This window comes from Hibiscus syriacus, unplaced genomic scaffold, assembly GCF_006381635.1.
Source record: "Hibiscus syriacus cultivar Baekdansim isolate YM2019G1 unplaced genomic scaffold, ASM638163v2 tig00109992_pilon, whole genome shotgun sequence".
NCBI classification, from domain to species: domain Eukaryota; kingdom Viridiplantae; phylum Streptophyta; class Magnoliopsida; order Malvales; family Malvaceae; genus Hibiscus; species Hibiscus syriacus.
In genome coordinates, this window is record NW_024062552.1 from 409,622 (window position 1) to 421,684 (window position 12,063).

Consider the following 12,063-nt stretch of genomic DNA (forward strand, 5'->3'; position numbering starts at 1 on the left):
AATTTTTAGTAAAAATATGACCTCTCTGTAGCTCACTTAATAATTGAGTGTCCTAAAATGGATTTTACCCTTGAATAAAGTAGGGTTCCAATTCCTATATTCAAACTTCAAAATCACGCAAATCACGCGTTTAAATAAGACTCCTGCTGCTCATGAATTTGCTGTTTTCACAAACTTTGAAGCGTCAAAACCAATTTCGAAGCCAAAAATAACAATTGTATTTGCTACTCAAATTTTGTCTTCAAACCCATTCAAAGAAGGTATAATAAGCTACAAAAGGGAAAGGGTAAAAGTAAAAGGAAAAGAACCCGATTCGTTTTGTTATTGCATGTAAAAGGGGAAACGATGTCGACTGATCTCAATGATTACACTATCATCAAGGAAGGAGAAGCCGAGATTCTTATGCATGCTAAAAATGAAGTCTTTTTCAACAAAACCCAGGTTTCAGATTTTATTTTTATTCTGGTTTCAATTGGATCCATCATTAGAATTTTCATGGGCTTTAGTCGATGGTTTGCCTTTTTTTTTGTTAGAAGATTCTCTTCATTGCGATGAATTTTTTGTTTTAAGAGGAACTAATTATGGATTTTTAAATTAAAAAAATGTAACTTCTGCTTAATCGGATGAACTGATGGGCGGGGAAAATATAATTGAATTTCATCGTTTTGTTTTGTTAGATTTTTTTCATTTTTTAGTTTTGGTTAATGGGAAGCTTTTGATTTGAATAAAGAGTTCTATATTAATGATGACTTATTGTTAGAAAAACTCTACTAGAGAGGTCTTCTACTAAGTTAAGTTGTTTATGAAAATTGAAAGCTCTTTGGTCGGTAGTGTGAACTAATGGCGCCGTGATTGGCTGCTGAGAAAGGGCGGGAAAAGGAAAGGAATTGTGAAATATTCTCTAAGTACAGCTTTCGCTGAAAACATGTGTACTCTATTTCTAGATGCTTTGAGTGGGATTTTGTTTCCGCTGCTGTGTAATTGTGGTTTTAGTTGTTTAATGATTGGTTCTTATTCACTAGTAGGGATTTTAATTGTTTACTATAATAATTAGGTTAATAACAGAGACATGTCCATAGCGGTCCTGAGGACATTTATATCAAGAAGGAAGCAGGAAGATGAGGCATTGTTGTCTAAAAGAAACAAATCAGCACCAAAGGCGCTTGATAAGAATGTTCCTTATTCTGGCGTAGAAGATAAACCCGCTGACTCTGATATGAATATTGAAAAATCGAATGAACAAGGGATTGAAGAGAAATTCAATGATGACCCATGTACAACATCAGAAGAACCGGTAAAGATAGAGGGAAAAGTTCGAGGGGAGCTCAAACCTCCAAGAGTTCTAGAGGTTGTTCCTCAATATTCTGTTTTTCCAATGTAAATATATATGCTTTTACTCCCATTGCTATATGTCATTTTCTTGTTGATTATGTAGGCCTTGTCTGCATCTGGGTTAAGGGCTCTGAGATATGCTCGGGAAGTAAAAGGGATTGGCCAAATTGTTGCCTTAGACAATGATAAAGGTATTATAGATGGACACAAATGTTCTGGATGTTATGATATTGAAGGTTTGCTTTGGACCTAGGAGGTCCTTTAGTTTCTGCCTTTCTGGTTCCCCTGCGCATTTCATGCTATATTACCTACCAAATGCGAACAGATTTTATCTAATATATATATGGTTTACTTGCTGCTTATATTTCCCAATACCTTGTGTCTACTTGCAGGGGCAGTTGAAGCTTGCCAGAGAAACATAAAGTTCAATGGCTCTGTAGCATGTTCGAAAGTGGAATCACATCTTGCTGATGCTCGAGTATACATGCTTACCCACCCAAAAGAATTCGATGTGGTATGGGATATGTTATTTTATATTTTATAGCAACTGTATAGGCAAATTAAATCTGCATGTATGGTCAACTGCTGCAAAAGTATTTGGTAATATATGTATCTAGTTAATACTTTAAATCATGTTTTGTAGAATATTTCCATTTTCTGTAGAAATAGTTCTTATTATGCATTCATTTGGTAGATACCACTTTAAACTCGGTGAAAGAGAAGCATGCTAATTTATTAGAAATTTGTAGGCTATTGCTGCTAATTGTTTTCCACATTTCATGATTAATGGGCAACTTTTGCTGTTTGTGGGTTGCACAATTGAAGGGGAGCTGTGCTTATGCCTTTTATTGCTAAATATGCTTTTCAGGTTGATCTCGATCCTTATGGTTCACCTTCTGTGTTCCTGGACTCTGCAGTTCAATCTGTTGTCGATGGGGGCATGCTGATGTGCACTGCAACTGATATGGCAGTCCTTTGTGGGGGTACTGGGGAGGTTTGCTATTCCAAGTAAGATTGTAGTACCTTTACTTTCATTTGAAATATGGCTTTGAATATTTCAGCTCATCTTATTACTGCAAATTCAAACAGATATGGATCATATCCCTTGAAAGGGAAATATTGCCATGAAATGGCTTTGAGGATCCTCCTAGCCTGCATTGAGGTAATTTAACGTCCTTCAGATGGCAAGTTCATTTAGCTTAGGAAACACATGATATAGTAAACACATCTTGATCTGCTGCTAAAGAAATGTGGCTACTATAGACTTCTTTATTGTTTCACTTGTACAACTTCAAATTGATGGACATAAGAATTTAGAAAAGATAGTTCATAGTTGTAACTATATCACTGTCTTTGAAGTTTATTCTCTTAAACAATATAGCTGAAAGCCGTCTTTTAGAATTAAATACCAATAACAATCTTCTTTGCCATAATTAGTATTTCTTCTTTCTTGAGTGCAGAGTCATGCGAACCGCTACAAACGTTATATTGTTCCTGTTCTGTCTGTCCAGATGGACTTTTATGTCCGTGTTTTTGTTCGTGTATACTCGTAAGTGTCCTGTTCTTTTAATTCGGTTTTATTAAGTAATGTTGCTCTCACATGATGATGATGGAAGGCCAATTAATTCAATGCAGTTCCGCAAGTGCGATGAAGAATACACCCCTTAAGCTCTCATATGTCTATCAATGCACTGGTTGTGATTCTTTTCATCTACAGTCTCTTGGGAGAACTGTTTCCAAGGTGTGCTTCCTGATTTACCATGCCGATGGTGCTTCTCGTTTCTTTTTAACATGTGTTTTACATCATCCGTGCTTCTACTTAGTGGAGTCAAATGTGTGTACATCTGAACTCACACTCATTTTGAGAATATGCCAATCTCTGAGTATTCAATTGCTTAGTGTTGCTAGTGACATGTTCATCCTACTAGGAGTTTTTCTAGAACGAGTCCAAATTGACATTTTTGGTTTTTACATGAGTGACTATCATTCTTGATGCAGCTTAATTTTTGAATTACACAATAGTTTGATCTTACCACCTTTCTATTTCTAGAATACCAGTGTGAGGTATCTCCCAGGCTTTGCACCTATCGTCCCTCAAGAGTGTAGTGATTGTGGGAAGAAATTTAACATGGGTGGACCTATATGGTCTGCTCCCATCCATGATCAAGATTGGGTAACTAACATCCTAGCTGATGTAAAATCAATGAAGGATTTTTATCCTGCCTACGAACGCATCTCGGCTGTTTTGACTACAATTTCAGAGGTATGCATTTTTTTTCCTTAACACCTCTTTGGCGACCCTTTCACAACCTTAGAACATTAGTTTCTGTTAGGGATTTCAGTAACTGTGAGCCATCTCATTTTCTATGCTAAACTATGAAAACTATGGCACAATATGATTATTTAGACTCAAATATTTCTATTGTGCAAGTGTTAGCTATCGGATATGTAAACTTCATGAAATATATATGATCAATCCTATTAAACGAACAAATCTGTTTTCTTTTCAGAGAAATTTTTATGTTCATCAGCTGATTTGCTATTTCTTTGCAGGAATTGCCTGATGTCCCTCTATTTTTGAGTCTGCACAACCTCTGTGCTACGCTAAAATGCACTTCCCCTTCGGCGGTTATTTTCCGCTCGGCTGTGATCAATGCGGGATATCGAATTTCTGGAACTCATGTAAATCCGTTGGGACTAAAATCGGATGCTCCCATGGATGTCATTTGGGACATAATGCGCTGCTGGGTAAGGGATTCTTCCTGTTGTTCCTTTATCTTCTGCATTTTTGTGTGGGTGTGCACACTAAAGAAATTTTTGTTTAAGTATTGGAATTTCAAACTGGTCAACATCCTATGCTCTACTAATTTGATCGAAACGTGATGAAATGGTTTTCATGAATTTTTTGTCTTCTATGTAGGTTAAAAATCATCCAGTGAAGGCTCAACCGGCTGATCAACCTGGAAGTGTGATACTTGCCAAAGAACCGGTTCTTCAAGTACGTCTTCCATGCCACTTCCTTTAGTTGCATGCTCTTCCCCTATCCTCTCTGTCCTTGTTTCATGTTCCATGTGTAAACGCGTGGCTTCTCTAACATAAACATGTACAACTTGAGATTAGAGGTGGGAAATGTTGTTTTAAGTTTAAACATCCTGCAACCTGTGCATCTATTTGGCAGGCAAATTTTGCTCGAGCTGTTGCATCCCTTAGCAAGGCGCAAGCTAAAAAGGTTGCTCGCTTCCTGCCAAATCCCGAAAGGCACTGGGGGCCAAAGGTTAGGGCTGGTCGCCAAATCACCAGCAAGCACATCTCTCTTTTGGGTGAGGATGCAGTAAATGGATGCCTCAATGATCAAGACAGTGAGCGTGATGCCAAACGTCAAAAGACCGAGAAGTCGGATGATGATGATGCTATCGCAGAACCATAGATCTAGGAGGGTAGCCTAGCCAAGGTGGTAGAAACTCGATTGTTACTGTCTCATCGCCTAGAATTTGTCATGGTTTAGTGGGTTAAAATTCATTGTTCTGTGACTATAATCCGTTTTGCAAAATGCAGTTTCTGTTTGATAACTAATTAAAATTTTTAAGCAATTTATTGAAGTTTTGGGGTGTTGGAAACCATAGGGAAAGTTTGATTCTCTGCTTAGTTTTTGTAATTGTAATCTGTCATGGAACTGGAAGTTGGAATGACATTCCATCCGTTAACACGGTTTATTCTCATTCGAAAGAAACCAAGCACACACCCTGTGCTTGTATGGGAGATTGGTTGAAGAATGGGAAAAATGAAAGAAATACTCCATTTTTTACGTGAAGAAACAAAGTAGGATATGTAATCTCATAAAAACAAACCCAGAGAACTGTAAGTTGATGCTCAAAGTTATGCAGTTATATATATATATATATATCCTAATGCCCATATAAATAAAAGGTAGGATTTTAGATATTTATTTTCACTCGTTTAATGATCTTAAAAATGTGTGAAACTGAAAATAATTTAAATTATCAAGACAAACTATGGTTGTTCAAAGCAGGGATTTAAGTTGTAGCTGTGTTTTCAGTTGCGTTGTGTTTATAATGATTATAGACATAATAGATGTTATTGTGGCTATTACGAATATCGCGATTGTATAATAACAATTTCGAACTACACCGTTACAACTATATAATGATCATTATTCTAATAACAGACCGTTTTTTAAATTCATGATTCAAAGAATAACATGTTTTTTACGCAATGAACAATAATATTTCCTTTGACTTAACTCTTTACTCATTCTCGAAAGAAAAAATCTACTCCTTGCATTGCGAATCAATAAAAATAAACTTGAGCTTTATTTAAAATTTAATTATTTCTTTAAATAATACTATCTTTAAATTTAAATTCTCTTATTGGAAAGTAAAATGAAAGCAATGTTAAATCAACTAACACATATTTATTCTCATTTGTAACTTGATAAACTACATACCAAAATCTAGTGACCAAACAAAAAAAATATTAAACTTTATCCAAAACTGTAGGGAAATAATGGTGCAGCCGACTGTTAAATAGAATATAAATAATAAATGTGATTTTCTAAGCTGCTTTGCCATTGGGAACAGAAGATCCTGCAGTGGGTGGGTTGAGCTCATCCCAGGCTTTAATCCAAGTGATCATTGCATCAGCCAGTTTGTCAAAGTAAGGATCAACTCTGCTAAGCTTCTCTTTCACCTGCTTAGCCAGTTCAATGTAGCACTTTTGAACGGTGGTGCAGTCTTTTGGAAGAACAGCCTGTTGGAAGAAGGGGATGATCTCTTCCTGCCAGAAAATTCCCTTGTATTCCTTCCTTAGGTTCACAAATGGGTTGCTGACTTTGCTGTGGTAGATGTAGGGCAGACCCGTTTTCACCCCCAATCCCAAATGATCACATATCACCTAAACATAATAAATTAATCATCGAAGTTATGTAAATTAGACAAGATAGATCATAAGTTATTTGAGTTAGATTTCATCAAAGCTTGATTAATATTCTATTCAAATGGACTCGATTTGAGCTCAACTTGAGTTCTTAATGAGATAAAGTAAATACTTTATACGTAACTTAAAAAGCTTGCAAGCGACTCAAAAAGCAATATAAGACTTTTATCTATTTAAAATTCATGTTTGAGTTTGAGCTTGAACAGATCTTGAGTTTCAATTGAGATAACTCCGAATTGTTTTGAGTTCAAGTTTTTTCAAGTTGGAGTCGAATTTGATAATTTTAAGTTCACGAGCTTTTGAGTTGAACTTGACAATCATAAGTTTGTGAGTTTTCAAGTCGAATCAAGCTAAACTTTAAACTTTTAAAATTAAGTCGAGGTCAACAATACTCAAACTCGATTCCGTTCATTTAACCCTCATCATCAACCAAAAATGAACATAAATCATAAGAAGAAGCAAACCCCCATGGTGATGTACCTTGATGCACCAGCCAGCCCACATGTCGTCATAGCGACCGATTGGCTGGCCATCACCCATGAGCCCAAAGTACATGGCAGGGCCAATCAAGTCACGGTCGAACGCCAGATTCATACCACACATGGGGAACAATGTGCCCTTGGGGATGGTAAAAACCGAGTCGACAAACCTATTGTTCCTCTCGAGAGGCTTCACCAGTTGGGTTGGTGCATCGTAGTCCGGAATGTTCAGCTACAGGCCGTGAGAAACAGCGGTCGGGACACCCTCACGGAGACTGAAAGGATAACCACGGACGAAATCCGCACCGTCTCGGAAGGGATCATACAAGGTGTTGAAGAAGAAGGGAAATGATGGAGATAGAATGTTCTTGATGTGCTGCTCAAGTGCTTTCACCACTTTCCCCGATGGGTCCTTGGCAACCTGATCACAGAATTCACTAAAACCCATGTTCCAAAACATCTCAAAACAAGATTAAAACAAGAAAAGTAGCTTACAAAGCAGTCATCATCGATGGTAAAAATGTACTTCTTCTTAGAAACCATGTAACCAAAGCAACGACAAGCAGAGTCCTTGAAGGAAATGCAGGAAGCCTTGGGACCAAGAATCTTGTTGATATCGTTCCTGTTATAAAGCTCATAGTCGAATCCAGGAGGGACCTTGATGGTCTTTGAAGGATCACCATCTTGAACGATGATGAGATGGTAGGACTGGAAAAATGGCCTCCACATCTCGAGAAAGTCCAAGTTTCTTATAGTGGGTATAACAATGTCCAGGTCGTCTTTCAGCTAAGGCATTACCGGAGCTGCCGTCTGGGTTGCCGTTGCTGGCTCAACCATTATTGATAGAAATCAAGAAGAAGCAAAAAAGATATGTTTTTGGTTGTGTTTGAGATGGATGTGGATGAAAGGAAGAGGTTTGTATGGGAGTATATATGGAGAGAGAGACGTGAGAAACGAGTCGGGCGCCATGAGTGAAGGAAGAGAGACCAGAGCACGTTTAAGATATTTGGAGGTAATCACGACTTTTTCAGTGCCTGTGATTTAGCCTTCAAACTTTGAGCTTTTTTGTCAAACCTAAAATATCAATATTTATATGGCTAAAATTAAAAACCATTTTACTAAATAGATATATTATTAAATATATGGAACTAAGGATAGACATAATATATTTATATTTTTATTCGAATATATATATATATATATATATATATATATATATATATTATGGTATCATATGCTTGTATTTGTATACAACCAATGTTCTTACAACAAGAGGGAATTCATTGAATCATAAAATGTTGATGTAGTCAAGTCTTCACCACATCCTCTGCCTGTAATTCATCTTATGGTGTGCAGGCCCCTGATGTTGATCCAGGCTGCAATCACAAAACAAACCCACATTTTCTTACCAATTTCGAAGGTCTACAGATATTTGAGAGAGGATTCGGATAAAAATATTAGACTCGAAATAAATTTATATTAACAAGACACATACCACACATGCATGGATATCATCACATCCACATAACAACTTCCCATTCAAAGTGTCCACAGCTTGGAATGATCCTCCTCCTTCGCTCCTCTATCCAAACCAAACCAATATATTTATATATATATATAGGATTAGGATCCAGTTACATAGTGTAAGCTTTTTAAATTTTACTTTGATTTAAAATCATTGGATGAATGAAAATAAACTATTGATACATTACAATATTTTCAAATTTCAAAGTAAATGAAGTTAATGAACAAGAAAGAATAGCAATTTAGAGGGACAATATTCACACAAATGCAGTAATGTCATGACATTGTCCTCCAAATGAATGGCACATCCACACATCTCCATCGAAATCGTAAGTGTCGAACATCAACCCTCTGGCTCCATTCTGCAACTCAAAGTGGAAAATAACTAGAAATAGAGATATTAAAGATTGTAGAACGTGAGTTGAGAAACATACGTTGAGCTGAGGAGTGATCATGTCTTCTTGATTGGTAAAGGTAACTCGAGGAATTGGGGTATGCAAAGGGTATCCATCGATGGCATATGCATTGTGGATTGTCAAGAAGGCGTATTTGTTGAAAGGAAGAGAGTTATTCTATTCACCCATAAGTAAACACACAGAATTAACATGTAAACTATACGAAGGGTTAGGATTAATTTACACAATGTAAAACTCTTTAATTTTAAACAGATTTATAACCGTTGGATGAGTAAAAATGGATGGATACGATTAACTCCTTGTTTTTTTTTCAGTAAATATGTTTACATTTCCTACTTTTAATCTCAACCATATGTTTTCACTCATCCAACTGTCTTAAATCTGTGTAAAACTAAAAGAGTTTTACATTATGTAACAGAATCATACCTCTTATATGAATATAATAAATAATAGAGTTACATTGTTCTTCACTCTACTTTACTCTCTCTCCTATTTTACTCACCGAACTTTACAAATTGAATCATTTTGCTCACTCCCCCATTTTCTCTCTAACGTGGCATTTGTTTATTATTTAATATAAAATAATTAAAAAAAATAAAATAAAAACATAAGGTGGTTGGATGCCACCGCCGTCCACAGTTGACTACCATAGATGGTGGTCGTTTGGTACCAAAATGGAATGGGTCACTTCGCCTCGACATCGTGAGTTCGAATCTAACCTCCATTTTTACGGAAGTTGCTTCGAATTCCATGAATTTGAGATTCAAAGTGAGGAAACCGAAACATTTCAGTCCAAATTCACGGGTTTTGAGACATTTTCCAGTGAAACAAAACCATATTTGGGCTCAGGGGTCGAGACGAACAGGCCCATCCCATTTTGGGACCGAACGACGATCATCTACGGCTGTCGACGATGGTCGAAATGACGTGGTGGCTGGCAGAGAGAAAATGGAGAACGGAAGGAAAAGGGTAAATTACACCATGAGTCATTAGAAAAATGGGTAAATTACACCATGATTCATTAGAAAAAAGGGTAAATTACACCATGAGTCATTAAACTTTACTCTACCTCATATTTTACTCACCAAAACGAAGTTATTTTAGAGTATATTTGAGATTTTCAAAATGACGTCGTTTTCATTCTTATGTCACGTCATAACACCGTTAAAAAGTTAACAGCAGAGTGAGCAAAATGATTCAATCTGTATAATAATAATTTACCCACTTTGAATGAGCAATATGTAAAGTTACCGGTCATAACACCGTGTAATTTACCCTAAGTAATAATTTGAATCAAATGTATCAAAGCAAACAGATCATTTAACTTTTAAACATGTAAATTTGAATTATGAAATCAACACATATTTTGTAATCATAATAATTATTGTAATTGTGAGTTATAAAATTTCTTTTCCAAATTTTAAAAATAGTTTATGATTCTTTATGCTAATTTATTGATAGAAGAATATGTGTATGTATTAACAAGTTATAAATTGAATTATATTCACGTAATTTTTTCTTGGATTAAATTATTAGATATGAATAACTCAACTATATAAAACATCAGTGGTGAAAATAATTTTGGACGATGTCGTTACCATGACATAACAATTATTGTTATGGTTACATGTTCGTTATTTAAGTAATTGTTCATAATAATAAGTATTGAAAAACTATATTTTAAGGATAGCTTCACAATAATAAGTATTGAAAAAAAGAGTCACTAATAACAAATATTAAAAAAACTAAATTTTAAGAGTATAGTCATAATAATAAATATCTAAAAATTGAACCTCCAATAAAAAGTACTAAAAAATTGGATTCATAACAACAAATAAATATTAGAAAAAATTGAATTTTAAAAGTATGCCTCTAATAACAAATATTAAAAAAATGGACCCCTAATAACAAGTATTGAAAAAATTGGACATTTAATAACAAATGTTAGAAAAAAATATTGGCAAAATATTGGACACTTATACAAATATTAGAAAAAAATAAATTATAAAAATAGGCCAATAATAATAAATATTAAAAAGATAAGCTCATGATAATAAACATCAGGAAAAAATTGAAACCATAATAACAAGTATTTCAAATAATTAGACCCTATAATACATTATAAGAATTCTAACCCCCGGGCAAGTGCCCCTCCTGCCCAGGACCAGATACGACACTGCATTTATCAACTAATGATTTTCATCTAACATGAACTATTTAGATCAAAAATTAAAATATTACGAACTAGAATGCTTTATAAAGAATAATAAGGGCTAGAATTATTATATAAGCAAACATTAAGTTTTTTTTTAAAATTATACCAAACAACAACTATTAAAAGTATTTGAATTTGTTTGTCTTCTCAACTCGAATGAATCCTAATCTAAAATAATTCAATTAAGTTTGTTATCAATCTGAATAAAAAAAATAAAACCTAATACGTATTTAGATGAAAATATTTAGGTATCTAATTATATGTTCAAGTCAAGTAGAAATACGGGTATTTATCCTTAATTATTATCATGTTCGTGTTTTTCTGGTGAGTATGAATTTAGGCCCACTTTCTTAGAAGCATGACATAAACGTCTAGCTCTAGCAATCCCAACTCTCAATTGAAAGCCAAAGGTCAACAAAGAAGCTTACGAATTTGTTCACTTACCAGAAGCTGGAGTTGGTTTGTAATGGTTGATCTCACGCATCTGGAACCTGAAAACCCTTGTGGGCAAGCGAAACAATACAGCCCAGCCTCGCAATCTCCATCCGAAGAACATTCGTCAAGCAACTGAACACATCAGAACTGTGAATATTACAGAATTCCACAAATTCAACAATAATAAAATCATATGAAATTGAGGGGGGGAAAAGGATACACGTATGCATTTGAAAACTCTACCTTGCACTGTCCATTAGAGCAAGCTGAAGCAATACTGAGAAACACAGAAATAGCAGTGACCAAATCCAGATTCTGAAAAAGATTCATTTTGTTGGTGTTTTGAAGGACTGCAAGGTGCAATCCTCATGGACAGAGTGGGTTTTATTGTGGAATAAATTTGGGGTTTTCTTCTTCTTTTTGGCTGAGAAAACTATGGAAAATTTTCATGAGATTCATAGTTGAATATATGGGGAAAAAAACAAGAAAACTGGACATTTATTGAGGGTTGGCTATCCACTTAATGATATTAATTACCTAATTAAGAAACAAAGTTAAACATTCCACCGGGATTTTAACTTCTAATATGCAACACTCTGGCTTAATTACTTTGTAATAGGGTAAAATAAAATCTTTAAACCATATTTAACATTACGTTTTGATAAAAATTAAATAATTTTTAATAAAAAGATTTAAATAATTCATTTTC

The 12,063-nt window shown here is 34.9% G+C and overlaps 2 protein-coding genes and 1 pseudogene across 3 annotated transcripts; 1 reads left to right on the plus strand and 2 right to left on the minus strand.

The window, feature by feature from the left end:
• Positions 1-345: 345 nt before the first annotated feature.
• On the plus strand, positions 346-4,948 carry LOC120212102 (probable tRNA (guanine(26)-N(2))-dimethyltransferase 1). The gene is made up of 12 exons (XM_039210522.1): positions 346-441; positions 1,055-1,348; positions 1,436-1,523; positions 1,725-1,846; positions 2,201-2,340; positions 2,422-2,494; positions 2,793-2,881; positions 2,968-3,073; positions 3,383-3,595; positions 3,886-4,080; positions 4,253-4,330; positions 4,511-4,948. Exons 1-12 carry the CDS (start codon positions 346-348, stop codon positions 4,757-4,759), a joined length of 1,743 nt encoding a protein of 580 aa, XP_039066453.1. The 3' UTR covers positions 4,760-4,948.
• Positions 4,949-5,883: 935 nt separating this feature from the next.
• On the minus strand, positions 5,884-7,601 carry LOC120212075 (annotated as a pseudogene).
• Positions 7,602-7,971: 370 nt separating this feature from the next.
• LOC120212057 (PI-PLC X domain-containing protein At5g67130-like) lies at positions 7,972-11,788 on the minus strand. Of its 2 annotated transcripts, XM_039210491.1 has the most exons (6): positions 11,598-11,788; positions 11,364-11,486; positions 8,723-8,860; positions 8,552-8,650; positions 8,260-8,346; positions 7,972-8,140 (listed from the first exon to the last, which is right to left on the minus strand). In XM_039210491.1, the coding sequence occupies exons 1-6, from the start codon at positions 11,682-11,684 to the stop codon at positions 8,108-8,110; spliced, it is 567 nt and encodes a 188-aa protein (XP_039066422.1). In that variant the 5' UTR covers positions 11,685-11,788; the 3' UTR covers positions 7,972-8,107. The 2 variants fall into 2 exon arrangements, with proteins under 2 accessions (XP_039066422.1, XP_039066423.1); XM_039210492.1 differs by lacking the exon at positions 8,552-8,650 and having other exon boundaries at positions 11,598-11,786.
• Positions 11,789-12,063: the final 275 nt, after the last annotated feature.